At 52.0% G+C, this 24,393-nt stretch overlaps 1 protein-coding gene across 1 annotated transcript; it reads right to left on the bottom strand.

Moving 5' to 3' along the window:
• Nucleotides 1-7,149: 7,149 nt before the first annotated feature.
• Nucleotides 7,150-24,015, bottom strand: Ppil1 (peptidylprolyl isomerase like 1). The gene is made up of 4 exons (XM_036167038.1): nucleotides 23,738-24,015; nucleotides 19,816-19,970; nucleotides 8,449-8,517; nucleotides 7,150-7,944 (listed from the first exon to the last, which is right to left on the bottom strand). The coding sequence occupies exons 1-4, from the start codon at nucleotides 23,791-23,793 to the stop codon at nucleotides 7,724-7,726; spliced, it is 501 nt and encodes a 166-aa protein (XP_036022931.1). The 5' UTR covers nucleotides 23,794-24,015; the 3' UTR covers nucleotides 7,150-7,723.
• Nucleotides 24,016-24,393: the final 378 nt, after the last annotated feature.

Here is a 24,393-nt window from a genome sequence, read left to right as displayed (position 1 = left end):
CATTTGAAAACAGCCCTCTCCCTGGTGTGGCAGGCTGGACTGCTTTGGGGCTAGCCGAACTCCCTGCTCCAGGTAAGACCATCTCCCCGTGTTTGAGCATCTTAGGGGATGGAAGACTGACTCCTCACACTTGTTCTCAAGCTCAAAAGCCAACTCAGCCCTCTCTGTACTGCCAGCCTCCCACCAGCAAGCATGATGGCTTCCTGACTGGCACACTCAAGCTGGGAGGAGCAGCGAGACACAGCCTCTTGGCCAATTCCGTTCCTGGAGCTCCTTCATCTCCCCTAACTGGCTCCAGAGACCCTGGTACTCCCTCCCCCAGACACCTAAAAATGGGTGTTGGGGGGCTGTCGATGCCCCACAGCCCTGATGTTCTGTCAACCCTGCATCCTAGCTGTTCCTGTCCAGGGCAGCCTGTGAAGCCACCAAGGATGAACTACCCTTTTCCTTCCGTAAGCTCTAAATTGATTTTCATGCCAAGCCACTCATGTTTGCTCGCTTGGCTGCGGAGGTAACTGAAATGTGCACAAAATGCCACGAGCCTGGCTTTGTGTGCAAGCCGAGGTCCCGGCGGCCCTGCCCTGGTGTGCCTACTGGAGTCTTCCATTGCCTGCCGTGATTTCCCTGAGTTTATATAGCTCTGCCTCACACCCCCAGCAGTTCATCAGGCACATTTGTTGGCCTGTCCCCTCCACTCCTGGCTAGGAACAGCTGCTCTGATCGAGGGACGTGTCTGTTCTCCAGTTCTCCCGGAATCCCATCAGCACCCTGTGAGGCTCAGGTGTTCGAGGAGCCACCTCTGGCCTAGGGCAGGCTTCTCACCACCCTCTTGCCTCGGATTGCTCTTCTTTAGGTTCCCCTGCTCAAAATTGGAGACACCGGGGTCAGAGGTCTAGTTCTGTGGCACAGCTCTTCCCTACTAGGTTCTGGGCTCTAGATTCCATGCTGTGCATATGCAGGCACTCACGCACTCACTAATAAAACACCCAGTGTGCCCCCATCTCCTCCAGTGTCTGCAGGAGATTCCAGTAGGGGCTCTGTTGGGGGCTCTCTAGGGAAGCATGGACCATGGAAGCACAGTGAAATGGCTCAGTGGGTAAAAGCATTTGCCACCAAGTCTGATGAGCTGAGTTCAATCCCCCAGAACCTAGTCATCCTCAGACATCCACACCCCCCCCCCCACAGTACATAAATAAACAAGCAAACACAAATAAATCAATGTCAAATCACAGGTATTTAGGCCAGTGGGGCTCAACACAAGTATCTTTGCAGATACTCTGAGGCTGGGAAGAACCTTCCCACAGCTGAACACTGATCAATTCTGGCTCAAAAAACTATTATTTTCTGAGCTACTGGAAGGAGGGGGCCAAGAAAGCTATGTGAATGTCCAGTGTGACAGGACAAAGCAACCCAGCGAGGAAGGGAGTCTTACCACGCTGCATTGGGGGCCCACTGGCACCAGGAGTGTACCGCCTCCCACCAAATGAGTTCATCAGCCAAGTCCCTCCTTGACCCTGCTTCCCGAAAGGGAGACACAGAAGCAGTCTTCAGGACAGCCATGAACTCGGGACCCTCATTCCTCTGATAGCTTTTCTTATATGCCAGCTCTGGAATTTCCATCGTCGGTTAATGAGGAAGTAGAGGTTCCTGGCCCCTCCCCCATGCCGCTTCTGCCTGTACTAAAAACATAGGGCACTGCTCTAAATGGAGCCTGGCCAGATCCTCATAGAGACGAAAATGATTTCCATGAGCTGGGCAGAGTGGTGTGGCCATTACACTTATGACCCAATAAAAACACCAATTTGGGTTACGTGGGCCCTGGGCCTCAGCAGGCCTGCTTTTGGGAAGGGGCTGGAGATGGTGGAGCAGGCAGGGTGTTATCCCGTCCCCCCACCCTCCACCCCCCACCCCCTAGAGGCTGGCTCTTTCCTGAACCTCATCTCCTCCCTCTATGTATCAAAGGTAAGACAACAGAAAGAGCTGAACCCACAGCTAGGAATCCCCACGTCTGTTCCTAGCTAGTGGCTTTGGGCCCATCTGTTCACTCACTCTACTGGGCTTTACTTGGCTTTGGTCCTCAGTTTGCTCATCCAGAAATGGCTATAATAAGGGCAACCTCTGAGGTTGGTTTGGGTGTTAAAGACAGAAATACACAGCCGGGCAGTGGCGGCGCACGCCTTTAATCCCAGCTCTCAGGAAGCAGAGGCAGGTGGATCTCTGTGAGTTCGAAGCCAGCCTGGGCTACAGAGTGAGTTCCAGGACAGGCGCCAAAGCTACACAGAGAAACCCTGTCTCAAAACACAAACAAAAAGACAGAAATGCACAAGGTGAACCATTTTCTCAAGTGAAATTATTTCCTGGCTGGGGTCAGTGAGGGGGTCGGGGTTACTATGGAAAGAATGGCCTCACTGCACAGGGGAGGAAGCTGGGTTTTTAGGACCAGGCTCAAGGCCTCCTGCAACCTGGGACCTGGGAGATTCTGCCTAGACCAGCATCTCAACCTGTGCAGCTCTCCCAGGCTAACTCTGCTGGGCTCACATCTCCATCCTAGTCTGTGGCAATCTGAGCAGTCTTTGGTTTTCCACATCCCGAGAGCAGCTGGCTTGGCTGAGTAAAACCATGAAAGGGGTTGGCAAGCTTCTTGAAGCTGCTGCGAGGCTAAACTGTATTCACAGTGGCCTCTAGTGGTAGACTCCCAAAATAGCATGCTAAATGCAAACTTGGGCAGCTGGAGCAGTCTTCTCAAGTTGACCTACATTCCAGACTTTGAAGCTCAAAAGGCCTAGTTCAAATCTTAGCCTGATGAACAAGGAGACCAAAGTCCAGATGTCATGTGATTCCCCAAAGTGACACAAAGACCTCACTCTCCTGGATCCACAGTTTGCCCTGTGGTTTCAGAGGTCTCTAAAACCAGTGATTATTATTTTAGTGTGTTGAGTGTGTTTTCACGAGTTTATGTCAGAAGCCCACGAACTGTGGACTGGTGGCTATGGAGCCCCCATGGGACTGGACTAGGCCCTCCAGATACGGAAGACGATTGTTTGGCTCAAACCGTTTGGGGGGCACCCAGGCAGGGGATCGGGATCTGTCCCTGGTCTATGGGCAGGCTTCTGGAACCCGGTGCCTGTGGTATGACACCTTGCACAGCCTTGGTGCAGTGGGAAGGGGCCTGGACCTGCCTAGGCTCAGTGTACTGGGCTCTGCTAACTCCCTATGGAGACCTCGATTTGGGGGATGTGGGGATGCGGGGTGGCTTGGGAAGGAGGGCTGAAGGGTGGGAGGAGGGAGAAGGGAGGAGGGGGTGTCTGTGGATAGCATTGGAGTGAGTAGAAATTTTCTTAATAAAGAAAAATGGGGGAAAAAAAGCGGGGGAGCCCATAGAGGCCAGAAGAGAGTGTTAGATGCTCAGGAATTGAAGTTACAGGCTGTTGTGACTCACCATGTGGGTGCTGGGAGCTGAATCCTGGTCACCTGCTACAGAAGCAAACGCTCTCAACCGCTGAGCCACCTCTCCTACCCAGATAGGAATCTAATTTTCTTTTTCCCTGGAGGCAGGGATCTCACTACGTAGACCAGGCTAGTCTCAGGCCAACCACCAAAGGCAGGGATGCTGAATCACTAGTTTGGAAAAACACACAGAACCCAGTTTCTCCACGAGACCAAACCAGCCATATCTCCCTTGCTTTCCAGTTGCACTCTGTCCAGAGTGGCTGGGACGTCCTCTGTCCTGGCATTTACATCACAGGAGCCCCTTCTATGGAACGTGGCTCTGAGGGCACAGAGTGCTTCTTGGCAGGAAGCCCCAAGCTTGAACAGATGTGCTTTTGACTTCCTCCTCCACAGCCTGCGGTGTGGTGCGGTGCCAGAGGGGCCACAGGGAGACGCAGATTGGCTCTAAGATCTGGAGGTAGGAGCCATTTGCCAATTGTGGGAAAAGCTATTTTGACATATTCTGGAGACATAATCCAAAAATAAACGAAGCTGAGGACTTCCAGAGAGCTGAGTGGAAGAGGCTTCGCTGTCACGCCAGCCAGAGCCTGGGTCTGTGACTCCGGGAGCAGCTATTTCTGCCAGCGAGCCTCCACCTTCTCCTGATGGAGAATATTTTATTTGATTCACTCAGCAATAACCTCAAAGCATTATCCAGGTGCTGGGAAGACAGCATGGAATAAGAATGAGACCAGGCCTTGCTCTGAGATCAGAGCAGGGAGGGGCGAGGCTGTGAGGGCAGGCTCCCAGCGGACCAGCATGGAGAAGCTGGGGGTGGGATGCAGTGGTAGAGCACTTGCCCAGCAAGCAGGGGTCCTGGGTTCTACCCTGGAACTGGAATGGAATGGGCATGCGTGCACAGACAGACAGACAGACAGACAGACACACACACACACACACACACACACACACACACACACAGCTGAAGAGGTGCGGAGTGCTGTCAATGTCTATTATCAAAACCTGCCTTTAAAAAGTGTTCCCAGTACCAGATCCTGCTCTGAACAGCTGTTCTGCCATGAGCAGCCATGTGACTGCATCGTCCAGGACTGCCGTGAGTTCAAGGCTGGCCTCTGGTCCCAACTTTTAGAAAGCAGAGGAAGGAGGATCTGTTTGTCATTCCCGGCTAGAGAGGGAAGGACTGGGATGCGTGTGAACCCGTCACAAATAACACGGTCCGTACGACATGTTTCCAGGTCACTTCACAGCCACGCTAGGACCTCAGGGCCGCTCCCTTCACAGCCACTTGCTCATCCACACAGCAGGGCACTGTCCCCAGTGTTCATCTCGGCAGCCAAAGCTGCGATGCAGCGCTGCATTCAGCCTGGGCTTTTTCTCTCCAGACCACAAAAGGCAGAGGAGGTCCTCGAAAGCAGACCATGGATGGGGTCAAGGGCCTGCCTGCCCTGCGCTGTTGCAAAAGCTCCCTCTTCGGGTTCATGTTAGAGCAAACATGACCTCAGGCCTCAGAGTGTGGCATCTGGACCAGCAGTCACCATCTCCAGGGGACTGAGTGCTAATGTCCTGAGCCTGAGCTCAGACAGCCACCTTGCAACATGCCAGGTCACACACCTTACAGCATGGGTGCCTTCCTTTGGACATTCGTTTGAAGGCTTCTTCCACTGGCTTGTTTACTCCCAACTGCAAACCTTCTCTCCAGCTCTAGACTCTTCCCGCAAAGGCTGCCTCTTTCCTGTCCTTTGTCAAGCCCAGGAAGACACACTGCCACCTTCCTCACTCTCTACCTAAGTCATAAACTGGCCCTTAAAGTCCCTTCCTGCCACCTACAGTGGAAATGAGCCCCTGTACCCCGCTGTCACACCAATAGTCTAATGGCTCTTACGCTGACAGGGCGACAGCTAATGGACTAATTCAGCAGGATCCCTGTTAAGCAAGCTCCTGACAGGAGACAGGTGTCTGGACCTCAGGCTTCCTAGCAGTCACTAAAAACTGTGAGACGCTCAGCCTCCCTCTTTTGAGGCCCTGTGTTGTATGGAAACCGGCCTGTGCCAACCAGTGGCTGCCTTGGCATGTGTGTGGAGACCTTTCCAGAAACCAGGAACCACGCCCGGGCTGCTCTCTTGCCTTAACTTCACAGCAGCTAGGATGTTCCCATCATGCCCAGGGCCTGTGTGGACACAGGACAGTTTATAATTCTGGGAGGTGGCGGGTGGGTATCTTGTGCTTTGCTTTGGGGAGCAGCTCCAGGCCAGCCAGAAGACACACATGACTGAGTACGGGTCTGCACACCAAAGCCATTTTCAGGGCCAGTTGGCTTTCCCTTTTTCTTCATTACTCAGAGACTATTTTCTGCACTCAAATCCATGCAGATGAGACCTTACACATCCAATGCAGTGCATTAACCCTGGACAACTGGAAGACAGTAAAGTTGCACCTTTCCTGGACCTATATGGCTAACTTCTGTACAATGCAAGGTTTTTTCATTGCTGAGAGGAGAAGGAGCTTGAAGGTGAAGACTTGTGGAACACAACTCTGGTCACTTTTCAAAAAGTATGGCGATGACACACAGGCATGTGGCCCCTTAAGAGGCTCCCCCTGGAAGGAAGCAAAGCCACACAGTCCGCTGCCTCAGGCCCACAGCACCAGGGAGCTGAGTGTGTTCCTTAGCATATCCACCTTGACACACCAGGGGAAGAGGAAACTTACCAGAGGAACCAGATTCATCTGGCCTGTGGGCGTTTTCTTGGTTGTTAACTGATATAGGAGGGCACAGTCAACTGTGAGCAGTGCCATCCCTGGGCAGGTGGGCCTGGGTTATTTAAGGTAGCTGAGCCGGGCGGTGGTGGCGCACGCCTTTAATCCCAGCACTTGAGAGGCAGAGGCAGGCGGATCTCTGTGAGTTCAAGGCCAGCCCGGTCTACAGAGTGAGTTCCAGGACAGCCAGGGCTACACAAAGAAACCTTGACTCGAGGGAAGAAAAGAAAAAGGGGTAGCAGAGAAGCCAGGGAGGCAAGCCGGTAAGTAGCATCTGTCCGCGGTAGTAATTGTCTTGAGTTCCTCCTGCCCTGTCTTCCCTGGATGACGGGCTGTGACCTGGGATTGGAAGAGGAAATAGCCCTTCCCTTCCCCAGGCTGCTCCTGTCGTGCTCCATCACAGCAGGACAAGAGCCAACCAAAACACCTGCGGTTCCCGTCAGCTCATCCCCTCCCTCAGGACACTAGTAGACGTCACACGCGTCTTTCTCTCACACGCGTCTTTCTCTCGTTCTGTCTCTCAAGAAGCAGCTTGGGAAAGCTGGATGGAGACTCACAAACCCAGCAGTGTGAATCCGGAGACCAGAATGCCACAGCACTCCTCTCCACCACCAAGATTAAAATGGCCAAGAGTGTGTGTGCCTTTAGTGCCAGCACTTAGGGCTAAAGTGTTCTGAGTTCAAGACCAGCCTGGTCTATATAGTAAGTTAAGACCAGCTAGTGCTACACACTGACACCCTGTCTCAAAAAGGTGTGTGTGTGGGGGGGCCCACAGGGCAGGAATCTAGAAGAATACCAAGACCACAGCACTGATTCTGACCACCAATGGTACTTTATTCTGGAAATTTCTATGTATTACATAGGTATTAACATCCTTCCTCTCAGCCCTATACCCCCTGCACATCCAGAAAGATTAAAAAAAAAAAAAAAAAAAAAAAGATGTCATGTATAAAAACCTCTTACCTACTCTCTCGAAAGTCCTGAAAAGTGTGGCTGTGTGTGAGCGAGGCTCTTGAAGGCCTAGCCTTGTGCTCAGGACTGCCAGGCCTTCCCAGGGGGCTAACGGTCAGCGCTTTTGCTTCCTTTTCTGAGATCCATTTCTCAATCATTACACATTAGCATTCCCCACTTGACACCTCCTTAGCAACTTGATTGTTGGATGCATTTTTCATTTGGCAAAAATTCAATGTGGCTTTGCGTGGGATGTTTAGTGTCAGAAGCGGCAGTGTTGACGCTCAGGCTCTGCGGGAAAAGAGAGCTGTGTATAATCCTGGAAGAGCACACGTCGGAGGCTGAAAGAGGCTGTGCAGTTAACGCCTCATCACCACTGCCTGCTTTTCAAGTCTGTGACTGCTGGCCGGAATACAAATGCCCCCGAAGATGACCCCTCTGCTTCCTTTTGTTCCGAGGGTGTCAGAGTAGGTATGCATGACACTGATACAAGGCATGCTGTGTTCTCGGAAGATGGTTCTCTAGGACCATCTTAGAAGACCTGGGTGTGCCCGAGACAGCATCCCATCTACCCAGAAGGGTATGCCTTAAGGATCTTCACGTCATCCACGGGACGGTCCTGGGAGTTTGTTTCCACCATGCCCACTCGATTCACCATCCCTATGCCCTGGCACACTCGACCAAAGATGGTGTGTTTGCCGTCCAGCCACTGGGTGGGAGCGAGGGTCACAAAGAACTGGCTGCCATTGGTGTCTGGTCCTGCATTGGCCATTGCAAGAATCCCAGCCCCTGGGGGAGATGAGAAGAGAGAAGAACATGAACACTGACCCTCAGTCCAGCAGAGTGGCAACACTCTCAGTGGGTACAGAGAGTGCGCACGGGGGGGGGGGGGGGGGGGGACGGGGGACGGGGGGATGGGGGACGGGGACACGCCTCTGCCTCCACCTCTCTCCAGCTTTACCTGTGCCGCTCCTCACTAACCACTGGCCCACGTTCCTCATTCCTCTCAAGAGCCCAGCAAGGCCTTGCTTTGTGCTGAGGAAACGTCAGAGAGCCTTTATTTCATGACATTTAACAAGTGGGCAGAGTCCAGCACACGGACCAGCACTCAGAATTGCCAAGGACTCTCAAGAGGCGCTGTTTTCTTTCATCTGCCAGGGCACTTTGTGGCGCCATGGCGGGCAGCTGTCTGGCACCATGCCATGTGTCAGGCACACACCTTGAATCACAGCCAAGAAAGCAAGCTTTCAATGTGCATTCTCTCCTCTGCCCATCCAGCCAGGTCACACTTACCAGTGAACTTCAGGTCTGGGTGAAGTTCATCTTCAAACTGTTTGCCATAGATAGACGCGCCACCTCGACCTGTCCAATCAGAAGACAAGTGATGAGCTGGCCAGTCCCCAGTCTGCCTCAGAGGAAGAGCCTGAGGTCAAACAACTCTGCAGAGTACAGGGCTGTTTCAGGCAGTGCGCACCCCAGCCACAGCAGACACATCACCATGGTCCAGTCACTGGCTGCATGCAGGGAAGACAGTAACATTTGCTCATGAAATCACGGTTCACTGTCAACACACAGGACGCACAGCACAGCATCCAAAGGGCTGTGGCACCAGTGTCCAACCTCTACAGGAAACCTCCACTCACAACCCAACAGGGAGCACACTTCTGAATATTCCAGCAAGAGTGCCCAGGCCCCAAGCCCAGTGCCCACTGCAGACACTGTTAACAACACACCCTTCCCTGCTGCGCTTAGCTTCTGCCCACAAATCCTACCAGCCCACCACTCCAGGCACCTGCTGAACAAGGATCCAAGATGGCCGTTGTGTCCCTGAAGTGAAGAGATGGGAAGGGAAAGCTGTCAGCTTGGGGGACAGGGATAGTGTAAGTGACACAGGGGGACAGCATCACACAGGAAAAGTGCACGGAGGGGACAGTGACAGGTGACAAAAGGAAAACAAAGGTGACCTGCTAACAACACCGCCACCCAGTCCAGTATGTTAGGGGTGGTGCTGGGCACCTAACCTCGGGCGGGTTCCCCTCTTAGAGCAAAAGGGCATAATTGAAGCCTACACCTGTAATTCCTGTGTTCAGGAGACAGAGGCAGGAGGCTGGCGAGCTTAAGACTAACCTGACCTATAGTGTCTCAAAGAAAAGAAAGAAAGTCGGGCGTTCACCCAGGAAGACTTAACAGGAGGCAGGCTCTCACCGCTGCTAACAGACTACACGCCGGCCATGGGTCTGTCCATGTTGAGCAGCCACAGTTAGACAGCAGAGTGAATGAGCTCTGGCTCTGAGTCCACTTGCAGCAGAAACTAGGTGGAAAGCAGGGTCTGCCTTCCCCAGACATCTGCTGCTATAAAGGAGCATGCCACAGCGGATGGCCCCTGGGCACCACAGCTCCCACGCGTCTATTGGTTAGATTTTAGTTTGTTCATTTTTAGGACGGGGTCTCACAGTGTAGCTCTGGCTCGCCACCAGGGGCTTGTCAAGCTCAGTTTCTTTCTGTCACTGCAAATGCATGCATCCCTAAACCAAGCTTGCAATGTGCAGACAGACACGCAGACGAAATACCCATACTCATAAGATCAAATAAATCTAAACCAAGGGTGTGTGTGCACGGTGCAACCCTGCTAGCTCACTCACCTCACTTCCAGGCCCCCATCCCACTTCCTGAGATACCAGTCTAGGACACTTGGGTTTTGGAAAAGAGGGGTTGTGAACCCCGATGGTACTCTGAACCATGTATGCTGCAGTCCCTTGTGCCGTGTCACTGTTTCTTGGAAGCTCTCCTAACTCCAGGCTTACATTCGCTCTGTGCTCTGACCGGCCACTCTGCCTTCTAACTCCTGCCAGTGGATGCTGTGCAAATGGCGTCTGGATGATGTTTTAATTACATCGATTTGTTATGCGTGTGTGTGTGTGTGTGTGTGTGTGTGTGTGTGTGTGTGTGTGTGTGTGTGTGTACATGCCCACCATGGGACCCATGTGGAGATCAGAGGAGTCTGGTCACCTTGCCATCTCTCACTTGTTTAAGGGGATTCTGTGAGGCATGGTGATGTTTACACATGATCTGTGCTGGGTTTTTTTCTCTGTGTAGCTTTGCGCCCTTCCTGTACTAGCTTTGTAGACCAGGCTGGCCTCGAACTCACAGAGATCCACCTGCCTCTGCCTCCCAAGTGCTGGGATTAAAGGCGTGCACCACCACCACCCAGCATCTGTGCTGTTCTTAAAAAAGAAAGCTACCGGTTCAAAGGTTAAGAGCACTGGCTGCTCTTCCAGAGGTACTGAGTTCAATTCCCAGCAACCACATGGTGGCTCACAACCATCTATAATGAGATATGATGCCCTCTTCTGTCAGGCATATGTGCAGGCAGAACACTGTGCACATAATAAATAAATAAATCTTAAAAAAAAAAAAAAAGAAGAAAGAAAAGAAAGAAAGAAAGAAAGAAAAAAGAAAGCAAGCAAGTAAGCTACCAGCCGGGTGGTGGTGGCGCACGCCTTTGATCCCAGCACTCAGGGGGCAGAGGCAGGTGGATCTCTGTGAGTTCGAGGCAACAGAGCGAGTTCCAGGACAGCCAGGGCTACACAGAGAAACCCTGTCTTGAAAAATCAAAATAAAATAAAGCTACCCGGCCTCAGCCTTTGTGCCATCTTCCCTGAAACCCCCGGTCGCTGAGAGCGCAGAGGAGAGAGGAGCGAATGCCCGCTTAAGTGCAGGAGGAGAATGACAAAGCAGAGGCCCAGGTAAAAGAGCCTGTGCACCCACCGAGGCTGAGGAGCAGAGATGGGGGTGCTGGCCTGGTGCTGGTGGCAGAGGCAGCACACGCCTTTAATTCCAGTACCCAGAGGCAGAGGCAGAGGCAGAGGCAGACAGATCTCTGAGTTTGAGACCAGCCTGGTCTACAGAGTGAGTTCCAGAACAGCCAGGACTACACAGAGAAACTGTCTCGAAAAACAAAACCCCAAAAAGTAGGGATACTGAAGGCCAGGACACTGGTACGAGTTGAACAGTGTGCTACTGTGGGTAGTAAGTCTCAGTGGCTCTGGAACTTCACCATCTGCTCCGAGACCACCTGGGAGACTTTACAACCACAACAGCCTGGACCGATGGCATTCTCAACCACTTTTGGCCTCACCTGTGGCCAACTCTACCTCACGTGCAATAAATCACCTTTCTCGCTGCCTCAGCTGGAGAACAAACAAACAAGTAAATAAATAAAGCTATCTCCAAGACTCCTCAGCACCCCCCAAACCCTGGAGAGGAACAGACTGACGTCTAAGGCATGACACAAGAAGCGTGGGCTGACAACAGCCGTTACTGTGCTTGGTGTCACTTGTCCCCATCCTGCCCATGACAGGCAGCAGATTCGCATCCAAGCCAAAAGGAACCACATGGGCACCCAACACCTAGTCAGCTGACCAACAAAGCCTCCACCAGCCACTTCAGGGCACTGACCCTGGGCATCCCCAGCACTTCTTCCAACTTCCCCGGCCTCAAAGACAAGTTAAGTACAGGGCAGCTCCTCTGCGGCCGGCTGAGGCCCATGGCCCAGTTCTGTCTTACAACATAAACAAGGCAGCTAGGTCACACTCCAAGAAGGCAGCACTTGCTGTATAAACAGACGAGCTCTCTCCTCTGCATGCCTTTGCTCATCTTCCTTCAAAGGCAGCCGCAGCCCTCTTGAAGGTGTAAGACACAAGTTCAAGACCAAAGGCCAAAAGCCAAGAGTGGCATATAGAGAGATACAGTGAACTCAGGCCTGACAGCTGTGCTGGGGAGAGGACCAGTGAGGACATTGCTTTCCTCAGGACAGTTTACAATGCGGGAACCACACAGGCATAATGGCCACCATGTTGGTGACTTGGAGCCAAGGCTGAGCAGTCCAATGACAGGGCCACTTAGGAACAGCAGGGCAGAGGCCCTCTCATAGGAAGTCATGGAGGTGCACAGGAAGCCAGCACAGAAGCTACAGGGATGCTGAGCCCACCAACCAGGGACAGCGGGACAGTCACCACCTACAGTGGCCAGCAGTCACTTCTCCCCCACTTCTTCCTGTTACTGATGCTCCTTCTGAACTGCTGTCAGGTTCCCGCCACCATGTACCCAAGGCCACACCTGTGGAAGCCCACAGCTACAACCTTCCTACCTCAGTTTCCCCTTCCTGTCTGCATATCATCAGTATCTCCGATCTTAAAATCAGAGCAAAACCCCAGCCTCACAGTCCCTCTATGTCCCAGGTCCCTGTCCTTCACAGGGACAGCTGCTTTTTCTCCTTACTCGGATCTGGGGTCTGGGAGTTAGGGGGCACCACCCTCATTCTGTCCACCATACTCATCACACAGCCCCACTGAGCTCTCAGGCCTCCCTGGGTCCCCAGCAGCCTCTCACAGTTGGTGTCCCCCCTCCCTGGCAGCTCCTTCTCCTCTGGTGCCTTCTTTCTCAGGGGACAGGCCCCTCTGGTTCTCTCCCCGAGTCAATCTCTGAACACCTAACTGCCTGGGTGTCTGCTTTCCAGGGATCAAACTAACGCAGTTGTTTCCACCCTGGTCCAAACTACAACTATCTCCGCTCTGCCAGCCAGGGCCGCCAGCTCTGCATTCCAGCCCAGCTCCCTCTTCGCAGGCAGCCGAAGGACACCCCCCCCCCCCCCCACCCCTGCTTGAAATCCTCCATGTGCATTCCACCGCACCCCACCCCAGAGGACACACTGTGGTCACTGTCCTCTCCCTGCCTTGCTGTGGTGAGCACCCTGCTTGAGGCCTCTGCCCGATGTCCCTTTGCAGTGCCTGACTCTGGCACTCAGCTCACGCCACCTACCAGCCTCTCCTATGTGCACCAGCCCAGCAGCTTTCAAGAGGGGCTAGTTGTGGCCCTGGGGACACTGGGTAATGTCAGGGACATTTCTGGTCCTCAGAACTGAAGGGTCTACTATCTAGTGGGTAGATGCCAGCCCAGGCCGGCTGCTAAACATCCCTCAGTGCCAGCCTAGCTCACATCAGAGCTGTCTAGCCTCAGCTGATAACGCCAAGGCGCAGGCAGACACTCTGCTCTCTCCCCTACAGCCACTGTTTTCAAGTCACTTGTCCTGACCTGCCATTCCATCGAAACGGCTCACCTTCCACCTTCTCATAAGAGCTTCTCCCTGCTGGACTGCAGCCCACAGCAGCTGGGCCGCACGAGTCCAGCGGGCACCCATGAAATGCTAAGTGAATTAGCCAAGGTAAATCCTCTTTCGCACTGTTTCCGTGCCATGCCTTTGCCAACCACTTCACCAGCGCGAGCTCACATCGCTCCACAATAACCCCAGGAGGAATGGACAGCCATGCTCCTCACCTCCTGACAGGAGCTCTGCAAAGTCACCTGCATGTACATATGGGACACGTGGCTGTGAGGCAGGACTCCGGCCTAACACACTGAGCCCCACATCCCTGCCTGGCACCTGGATGTGACCCGACCTCGCCAGCCGGGCTCAGCTTCTCCGTTATTTTCCTTCTTGCTCCAGTCACAAGGCACCCCGTGCCAAATTCAATCTGATCATGCTGGATCAAAGCAGCACCCTTGGTTGGTGGGATCTGCATTAATGGCCCCATCTTACCCTGACCCCATGCCTTTTGCCATAGGTGATCAATCTGCCCAAACTGCTCCTCTCCTGTTCTCTACACGTGCAGGTCAGAGACATGTGACTCAGAAGGCCTCAGTCATCCAACTCCAGTCTCAAGAGTGAACAGTGGGCTGGGTTCCGTCACAGGACCAGCGAAGCAAGTAAGCCCCCGACTCCCAGGACGCCAGGCTCTCCTCCGTGCTTCTCTGCAATAGTACCAAAGTGCTTTGCCCTTGGCTTCCCAAGAGGCCTACGATTCCTTCAAGGCTCGTCCACAAGGCTTCCTCTCCAATCCTGCTCCATGGGACCAGTCCCTCACTATAAATTATCCAGCTTGCCTCACAATCAAACCATAGAATGCCAGCACGAAGTTGCACACTCATGATGTCACCACTTTTCTGTTTCTTAAAATGACAGCTTGTTTCCTGTGGAGCTGGGAGCTCCATGAGGAAAGACACTGCCTCGGCTTCTGTGCTTTCCGCTCCTCACAGGCCATGGAATGGTGCAGGATACCCAGCAGACTCTTAGCAAATATTCGCTAAATGAGTAAAATTGACAATAGCTTTCCGTTCCACAAGACAAATTTCAGGTGTCCTGGGGCCACCAAGAAGAGAGATGACATCAGAGGGAGGCTGCCTGCAGGATAACCCGTGCAATTAATTACCCAAGGCCAAGGTCGAGAGCAGAGCAAGAGCCTCACAGACAAGCTCGGCAGCGTCTTGGGACCTAACTGGAGGTGAGGGAATCAGGGGAGCAGAAACGGGTGAAAGGCTCACAGAGAGCCGAGGAAAGGGTTGATGTGGTCATCTCAGTGTGGGCACTGTAAGGTGTGTGTGTGGTGGCGGGGTGGCTCAGAGTGAACCGCAGGAAGTCAGGGAAGGAAGGCTTCTGAGGAGCCAGGCTGCATGCAGCGGGAATGGAGAAGGAACACCCGACCTGCTGAGAACCTACAATGTTACCTGCTGTCTACCTGCGACAGTTAGCAAAAATGTCTCTTCGTCAGCTGGCAGGCAGGACCTGGTGCCTAGGAGGACTGCCTCCTGCTTGCTTCTCCCACAGACCCGCCGGCAGGCTGCGCAAACATTTGTTATCCTTGAGCCTGCGGCATTATTGGAAATCTTTGGAGTGCTTCAATTTCATTAAAGGTACCTCATGGAAGTGTGACATTAGAAAAGACAGCAGAGGGAGTACAGAGGCCCAGGCACGCTGTGCCAACAGTTCATTTCTGAGGCCACTGCCCGCTCAGTGAGCACGGGCTCTGGGCACACTGGTGTTTCAGATTAACAGTCAATTCATTATAGCCATGAAAGGGTGGGAAGTGGGGCACGGTGGCGCACGCCTTTAATCCCAGCACTCGGGAGGAAGAGCAGGTGGATCTCTGTGAGTTCGAGGCCAGCCTGGTCTACAGAGTGAGTTCCAGGACAGCCAGGAACATACAGTGAGACCATGTTTGAAAAATAAAAAACGAAAAAGGAGAGAAGTCAGGAAGGACGGACACAAATGTCCGCATTAGCCCTGCCTCGCCTCAATACCCAGTGAGGAACAGAACACGAAGATTTTTCAAGAGCGAAACTAAAGGGCAACCAACAGCCTGGTGTGGCTCCAACCCCAGCAATCTAGAGCAGAGGGGGGAATCTGTGAGTTCCAGGCCAGCCAGGACTACAGAGTGAGACCGTTAAATCAGAGAAACAAGTATCTTTACATTCTGAAGAAATGGCCAAGGAAAGAAAGACTCTTCTCCCTGCTCGGCCTGGAACACTGAGAGCTTAGCCAGGCCCTGAGAAGTGCCACAGGCTGCAACTGAAAAGCCAACAGAGGGTGCCAGGAACAGCCCGAGGGCAGAAGCCCTGACACAAAACAGGCGGGGCAGGACTGGCTACCTTCCAGGGTCACACTTGGGGTGAGGACAGAGGAAATCTGGGACTGAATTTACTGGAACCTGAGAAGACCAAACAGAGCCTAGCCTACCCACATGGAAGCCCCAGTTCCTCTTTAGGATGGGATGCTGTGGAGAGCCAGCAAGCTCAAATTTGCAGTGGGGCAGACACACGGCCCCACATAAACTCAGAAACGTACCAGGAATCTGCTTACACTGTCCCTGAACAAAAACACCTGTCTGACACCAGCATCAACAGAAATGCGTGGGCAGGATGGGACAGACCCCAGCCAATGCAAGGACAACAGGGACGAAGGAATCCCTCTGAGGCCCTCGGGACATGAAGGGCCCTGCAGACCCCAGTGAGACCCCAGAGAGCCAGAGGCTCAGTCGAAGATAATGAACAGTGAGGGGAAGACACAGCTGGGCTGAGGACACAGACCGGGACCCGAATGACACAGCTACTGAGCAGTGAAGACGTCTAGAAGAGACGCAGCTGACCACTGAGTGGGACAGAGGGGAGGCCGAGAGGGTTTCAGCGAAAGCAGGGAAAAGGGGAAACCCGCAGGAAATGCGACAGAAGAAAAAGGGCACGACACAGCAGCCCCTGGAACACAGCACGCAAGGCCAGGAACGCTCCAGCAGGCTGCTCCGTCCCTGATTCGGAGAGCACATCTGGCCTTGGATTTCCCTAGGTGCATTCAAACCAGAAGGCTACAACCAGACTAACAGATCTGAGGGGATGAATGTAGCTCCACTATAACACTATCCCTGCTCAAGGCTTTTTTTTATGAACAAAGGCAAGAGGCAGAGTCTGAACCAGGACCAAACCCAAAACAGAAGACCCTCAGTCCTTGCAAAAAAAAAAAAGAGAGAGACGAAACCCTGGCCAGACAGAGATAGCTCAAGCCTGCCGACCTGAGTTCAGTCCAAACAACTGCTGTGGTGAAATCAATCTGTAATCCCAACACTCTCATAGCAAGATGGGATGCAAAGAAGGCTGTGCAGCAGAAATGAGAGAGAACTGCCCAAGGGAAAAGATGAGATGAGATCAGCTCTAGAAAAGTCTCCTGACCCCAACACATACACACACATACACACACACACACACACACACACACACACACACACACACATTGAAAAAAGAAACACTGCCCCCAGTCCTTGTTAAAATAATGGAGCGGCTGAGTACCAAATCCACCAAAATGCAGTCCCCACAGGTTTGTTTTGGATGTAAAAGAAAAAACAAAACCAACAATAAAAATTAGGATGTGATGGGCTGGAGAGATGGCTCAGAGGTTAAGAGCACTGACTGCTCTTCCAGAGGTCCTGAGTTCAATTCCCAGCAACCACATGGTGGCTCACAACCATCTGTAATAAGATCTGGTGCCCTCTTCTGGCCATGCAGAAACAGCACTGTATACATAATAATCTTAAAAAAAGAAAAAGAAAAAAAGAAAAAAAAATTAGGGGGTGAGGCTCAGTGGTTAGTGGTTAAGAACACCTCCACTCTTCCAGAGGGCCTGGATAAGTTTTCAGTACCTCCATCAGGTGGCTCACAACTGCCTATAACTCCAGTTCCAGGGGATCTGACACACCCTTCTGGCCTCTGTGGGCACTGTATTCACACGGTGCGCGCACACACACACACACACACACACACACACACACACACATGCTCAGAGACACACACATATACATTTAAAAAAATAATCTTTGGGGCTGGAGAAATGGCTCAGCCATTAAGAGCACTGGCTGCTCTTCCAGAGGACCTGGGTTCTATTCCCAGCACCCACATGGCAGCTTACAACCATCTGGAACTCCAGTTGCAGGGGACTTTGGCCTTCATGAACAGCAACCAGGCACCTGATGCAGAGAAATACATGCAGGCAACACTCATACACATAAAATAATAACTTTTAAAAATTACCATAAATAGGGTTGGGGATTTAGCTCAGTGGTAGAGCACTTGTTAATTATGAAAGCTGGCCTTAGCTTCGGCTCTTTTCCAACTAGTTCTCATAACTTAAATTAACCTGTATTTTTTTAATCTACCTTCTGCTAAGTGGCTCGTTACCTCACCTCCATACTGACCATCCTGCTTCCTCTGCGTCTGGCTAGTGACTGCCTTTCTTCTTCCCAGAGTTCCCTCTCTGCCTGGAAGTCCCGCCTATACTCTCCTGCCTAGCTATTGGCTGTTCAGCTTTTTATTATACCAACCATAGCAACACATCTTCATACAGTGTACAAATATCCCACAACAGCCCCTTAGAGAAAATGGTGATGCACACTCCAGAGAGACACCAGATGTTGGCCTGTGACGTCCATATGCATGCACATACCAACCTCACCCACCACACACACACAAAGAGTCATATAAGTACCTAGAACTCCCAGTTCCTATCTCCCTGCCAGATGTCCCCTTAGCCCCACATTCATTTCCAACCACTGGCTTCATATTATCCTTAAGGATTCTGAAGTATTTCCACCAGACTCTTCACAAAGATCAAGCTGTGACTTCCCGTTGCACACCGGCCCTCCACACTCAGCCCCCCTTTCACTGTGGGTCAAAGGCCTCAGATGCGCTCTCACACCATCTCTTCAGTCTGCCAGGAAATCGTCAATAAAGATAACTTGTCAGGCTGGGGACACAGCTCAGAAGGTAGAGTGCCCTGGGATCACCAGGGCCTGGGGCACACGCCTGTACTCTCACCCAGGAGCAGGGAACGTCTCACCACTTTTTCATGAGTACTCTACCATGTACTTCTTGCCTAGATGGGGATCTCGGCCTGCATTCTAAAGACAGGGCTTCTCGGGCTAGAGAGAGGGCTCAGAGGTTAAGAGCACCAACTGTTCTCCCAGAGGTCCTGAGTTCAATTCCCAGCACCCACAAGGTAGCTCACAACCATCTGTAATGAGATCTGGCGCCCTCTTCTATTCTATATACATAATAAATAAATAAAATTTTAAAAAAGGTTTTAAAAAAAAAAAAAAGAAGACAGGGTGTCTCTGCATAAGAGCCCTGTCTGTTCTGGAACTTTGTAATCCAGGCTGGCCTCGAACTGAGAGATATGCCTGACTGCCTCCCAAGTGCTGGGATTAAAGGTGTGCACTATCACGAGCGGCCCAGGCCTGAGCCCTTCCATCTCATCTCCAAGCAGCAGCCAGTGACCTCTGAACACACAGGCCGGATCCTGCCACTTTGCTCACAGCACAGCAATGCCCGTGACCCTCCTCAGGAGGCCCAGTCTACTCTTCCTTCTGCAAGGTCTACACAGGCTCTGCCTCAGGCCCCCTGGGCTCCGCCCCATGTCAAGGCTCCAGCAGCATCCCATGGAGGCCTTTTCTAGTTTTTCTGAAACTGGATCCTCAAACCCTCCCCCTGCTTTTTTGAGAGCAAGCGTTTGTCTCTTTGCTCATAGCTGCATCCCTAGAGCTTAGAGTCGCTGACACAAAGCAGGTGCTCAACATCTGTCAGACGAACGAGTTAATAAAGGAACTCAAAACTTTATTTTCCAAGACCTGGGACGGTCTTCTTTCACTTCTGACTGATCCAATTGCCCATCACTAGCATGCTTGGGAGTGAAGCTTACTCTCCAGCAAGTTACACGCGACTCTGAGGAAGGCAGGAGCCATCAGCGGAATCAATGAACCAGAGCCAGGGTGTGCCTTAATCCAGCATGTGGGAGGTGGAAGCAGGAGGCCAGGAGGACAACCTGGGCGACCTTGATACCCTAGCTGAGAGAGATGGTGGGGGGCTAGCTACCAATGTGGCTCAGTTGGCAGCTTTTTTTGTGGGGGTGTTGTTACTGATGCAGCTCAACAGGCAGAGTGCTTTTTCGGGGTGGGGTGGGGTGGGGGGAGGGGTCTGCTACCCATGCAGCTAGCTCAGCTGGCAGAGCGCTTGCCCAGTGTACCGGAAGCCCTGGGTTCAGTCCCTAGCACTACCAAAGCTGACTGAGTGTGGCAGCCCACAGAAATCCCAGCACTGAGGAAATAAAGGCAGGAAGACCAGAGGATTAGGTCGTTCTCAGTGAGTAGGAGGCTAGCCTGAGCTATGAGGCTCTGTCTCAAAAGAAAAACAAACCAGACCCAGCCAACGGAAAGGCCAGCTGTGGCTGCCTTACGACCCAGCTGTCACGGAGTGAGACTTCAAACATGTATAATGGCCTAACCGTACCTGTCCCTGTCGGGTCACCGCCTTGGATCATGAAGTCCTTGATGATCCTGTGGAATTTGGTGCCATTGTAGTAGCCCCGCCGAGCCAGCTCTGCGAAGTTCTTGCAGGTCTTCGGGGCATGCTTCCAGTACAGCTCCAATACAATGATACCCATGCTGCAGTTGGGACAGACAAGACCGCAGTCAGCGAGGTCACAGCAAGCAGCAGCCTTGTGAGGCATCAAACTGTGACCAGGGTTCACGCTCAGAAGAAACAACCCATAAAGCAACAAGGCTGCAGCCAATCACCCGAGTGTGACACACAGGACGGCTTCTGGCATGTTCTAAGCAAAACAACCATAGACAAGCCAAGATTCTGAGCGCATATACTGATGCTCCAAAACCAACCCTAAACAAAGAGAAGGGCCTCACATGTCACCTCTAGATTTAATAAAAGGATAATTAAAGTGTGAGGATTTTATAGACATTTGCATGGGGGGGGGGGGTAGTGACTGGCCAGATAAGAGGCAGGATATTCAAGAAATACCTTTTCTAACTTTTATGGGTTTTTTGATCATGTAACTATATCACCTATTAAAACCAAACTTGAATAGAAAAATAAAAGCAGTTTGTTAAAAAGAAGGTCAAACAGGGCTGGAGATGGCTCAGCTGCTAAGAGCACGTACCGCTCTTACAGGGGGCCGGCTTCAGTTCCTAACTCAATCAGGAGGCTCCCAACAACCTGTACCTCCAGCTCCAGGGATCTGCCGCTGCGGGCACTTACACTCATGTGCACATCCACACACATAAAATCTAAAGAGAGAGTGTGTAAAACAAATACCAAGGCTGGCTATTGCACACGTCTGTACACACCCAGTGCGAGTGTTTATTCTCTCCCCCGGTACCTCTAAGGATGAACAGGCAGGAGACGAGGCAGGGGTTCACACTACATGCCCTCACCCACTGAGCTCTAGACACCTGAGGACTGAGCTGAGTCTGCATGGCCCAGACGCAGAGGGCCGGCCCAGCAGTGTGAGTGAGCACTCCAGTAGAGGCTGGCAGTGGTGGTGCACACCACCTTCTTAATCCCAGCACTCGGGGGGGGGGGGGGGGGAGACCGGCAGATCTGAGTTCGAGGCCAGCCTGGGCTCCAGAGTGAGTTCCAGGAGAGCCATGGCCACACAGGGAAACTGTCTCAGAAAACCATAATAAATAGACATGTAGAATGTACTAGAAAGTCACCTTCCTGGCAGCCTCCTGCCTGCAATTTCTCCTTCTGGTGACCACAGCCAACCCAGGCTTAGTCAGGCCCTGAGAGCCAACATCTGAGGTGTTCTTCCCCTGCGAGCTTACATTCTGGCGTGGTTTTTTTTCCTTCCTATTTTGTGTATTAATTACTGTTCTTAATTACACTATTTATTCTGTGGAGGTATGGAGGTCAGAGGAGGACTTTCAGGAGTCAGTCCTCTCCCTCCACCTCACGAGTTCGAGGGATATCCTCCTCAGGCTTGGTGACAAACGCTTGTATCCACTGAGCCATCTTACCAGCCCTAGTAGGTGTTTCTTAAATATATAAATGACACAAAATGGCAGGCATGAAGTACTTACATAATGACTGTGTCCCTGAGCAATTTCACCTTCTAAATATCTGTTCTCTAAGAAAAGCTAGAGTTGCCTGAGAGTCTATGTGTACAAATACGACCCGACCCACAGATGCAGCATCCGCCACAGTAAGAAAACTAGGAGTAAAGCCGGGAGGTGGTGGCGCACGCCTTTAATCCCGGTGTGCTCGGGAGGCAGAGGCAGGAGGATCTCTACTGAGTTCGAGGCCAGCCTGGGGTACAGAGCAAGATCCAAGACAGCCAAGGCTACTTTGAGAAACCCTGTCTCAAAAAAAAAAAAGAAGGAAGGAAGGGAGGAGGGAGGGAGGGAAGGAGGGAGAGGGAGGGAGGGAGGGAGGGAGGGAGGGAAGGAAGGAAGGAAGGAGGAAAAGAAAGGTAGAAGCAACTTATACTCTTGAAAAGGGAGATAACACAGGAACTACCATACCACAGGGCAGCTACATGCTGTTGAGTCAACTCTGTTGAGAGATAAAACATACATCATACGAAAGAAATCTGGACCGCCATCAACAAGCTGTTAATAGTGGTTCCCGGGAGGGAATCGGTTTTCGTGGCCTACCCGGCGTCTTTTACACTACCTGGAGTTAACTTTCAATGTATTGTGTCACTAAAACCACTACTGATGCTGGGCAGTGGTGACGCACACCTTTAGTCCCAGCACTTGGGAGGCAGAGGCAGGCAGATCTCTGTGAGTTCAAGGCCAGCCTGGTCTACAGAGTGAGTTCCAGGATAGCCAGGGCTGTTACACAGAGAAACACTGTCTCAAAAAACAAAACAAAAAACTACTGACTCTTCCAAGTTGTCCTCTGACCTCCAAATGTGTGCCATAGTGTGCACATACACCCACATACACATATAAAGTGAAAGAAATGTAATTCTTTTAAATACTGAGAGGATTGAATCAATTACAAGCTGGGACTTAAAAGTAGGAGGATTTGTCATATCATGTGATTTGAAGACAGAGCTGGAGCAAGGAAGGACCGTATGAGCCAGTACAGAAGGGACTGAGACTTCAGCTCTGGCTGAAATCAGCAAGGGCAGAGGCTGCGGCTGGCCCCAGGCTGCTCATGTAAGAACCCAGTAAGCAAGGGCCAGGGAAGAAAATCATTGTGTGCCTCACTAGAAAGTTTGAACTGTATGTTATCAAGAAACAAGAGGCTATTTAAATCTTTGAACAGACAGAATCTCTGGCCTTGCTCTGGAAAGATGTCTTCGAACAAGGAAGGAATGGAGTTAAAGGCAACAGGCAGGCTACCAGGCTCCAAGCAAGGCTCTCTCCGCTCACCATGAAACTCAGGTTACAGGTAAATCTGTAAAATGTGGCATCTCCCTGGTTAAAGCCGGTGTGTGTGTGTGTAATAATGCCTTCACGATAGGAGCTGCTAGCAAGATTTAAATGAATGCAATCCCACACACCACAGGCATGGCACTGGTAGAAGGTGGTTAGATCACTTTTCCTTTTTAAAGCCATGGTCTCAGGTAGCTCAGGTTAGCCTTGAACTCAATATACAGCCAAGAATGACCTGGAACTTCTCTTTCTGCCTCACTATGGAGCTCTGGCTGGCCTGGAACTTGCTATACTGACCAGGCAGGCCTTGAACTGTAGTTCTACCTCCTAGGTGCTGGGATTAAAGGCATGCCTCACAACCCTGGGGAATGTATATCTTTTGCCTGTGGTGCTGGAGTTTCAACTCAGGACCTAGATGCTAGCTAGGTAATCATTCTACCCATCCCCAACCCAGACTAGAACTTCTGAACCTCCTGCTTCCACCTCCAGAGAGGCAGGATCTTAGACATGTGCCAACCACACCACATGCGCGGTGCTCAGCACTCTACCAACTGAGCCATACCCCCAAGCACAAAGAAAGATCACTCTTGGTGGGGAAAATTCGCCTTTCTCTACTTTCAAAGCAATTCGTTCACACAGCCCTACTACTTTTCCCGTAGTGTTCACACGTCCGTCTCCTCCACCACAATGCACTGTTTTATCTAGTTCCGTGCCCTCAAAAGTTCAGGTCCTACGTGCATGGCCGGTGGGCTCAACACACACTTGTTGAGAATAAGTGAATGAATGGATGGATGGATGGATGGAGATGGATGCAGATAAATGGACCAATGAACCGGGTGGGAAAAGGACAGCAGACAGAGGTCGCCGAGGTCTCCCGCGAGGCCGGAGGGGCTCCCCTGAGGTCCCTTCAGAACTCACGGGTACTCCCGGCCGCAGCACCGTGCCGTCCACGTGCGAGCCAGCCGGCCTCTCTGAGCCTGGCCGCTGCGGCACCAACCCACGTCTCCTTGGCCAGTCCAGCCCCCAACCCTCACCTAGTCTCCAGGTAGACGTTGGGCGGCTGCCAGGTATCAGGGGGAATCGCCGCCATGCTGAGCGAAAGTAGCCCCTAGCTAGCAACGCTCCTTCCGGCGGAGTTCCCTAGGAACCCGTCCCGGGACGGCACACTTCCGGTTCCCGCCGATCAGCAGGTATTGGTGATAGGGTTTAGGGAGCTGGGGAAAGGAAGACGAAGGATCTTTTTCGAGGCTGGGGAAGGGGTTGCAAGACGAGATACCCAGCGCGAGGACCCGGACTAGTGCAAAGTCCTTCAGCGGCGATTCGCGCCATGCTCCGGAACGGTGATTGGTCTGTTTAGGCACGGAAGGCGGGAACAACTGTCTTCATTCTGATTGGAGGGATGGCCAAACATTGAAGAATTTTTTTTTTTTAGTTCCCTGACTTGGATGGTTCAGAAACTAGCTTTACTACTTACTACGTAGCCCTGGCTGTCCTGGAACTCAGTATGTAGACCAGGCTGGTCTCGAACTCACCGCCTGTGCCTCCCGAGTGCAGGGATTTAAGGTGTGCACCACCACATCCAGCGCATAATTTTCTTATTCCATCTATTCACAAAGCAATCCTGTGAATAACAGTATAACTGTTTTTCAGGTGTGAAAACAGTCTCTGCAGTTAAGTGCCACGCGGCAAA

Source organism: Onychomys torridus, chromosome 18, assembly GCF_903995425.1.
Source record: "Onychomys torridus chromosome 18, mOncTor1.1, whole genome shotgun sequence".
NCBI lineage: Eukaryota > Metazoa > Chordata > Mammalia > Rodentia > Cricetidae > Onychomys > Onychomys torridus.
Note: the sequence above shows the minus strand (reverse complement) of the source record. Positions and strands in the feature narration are given on the sequence as shown.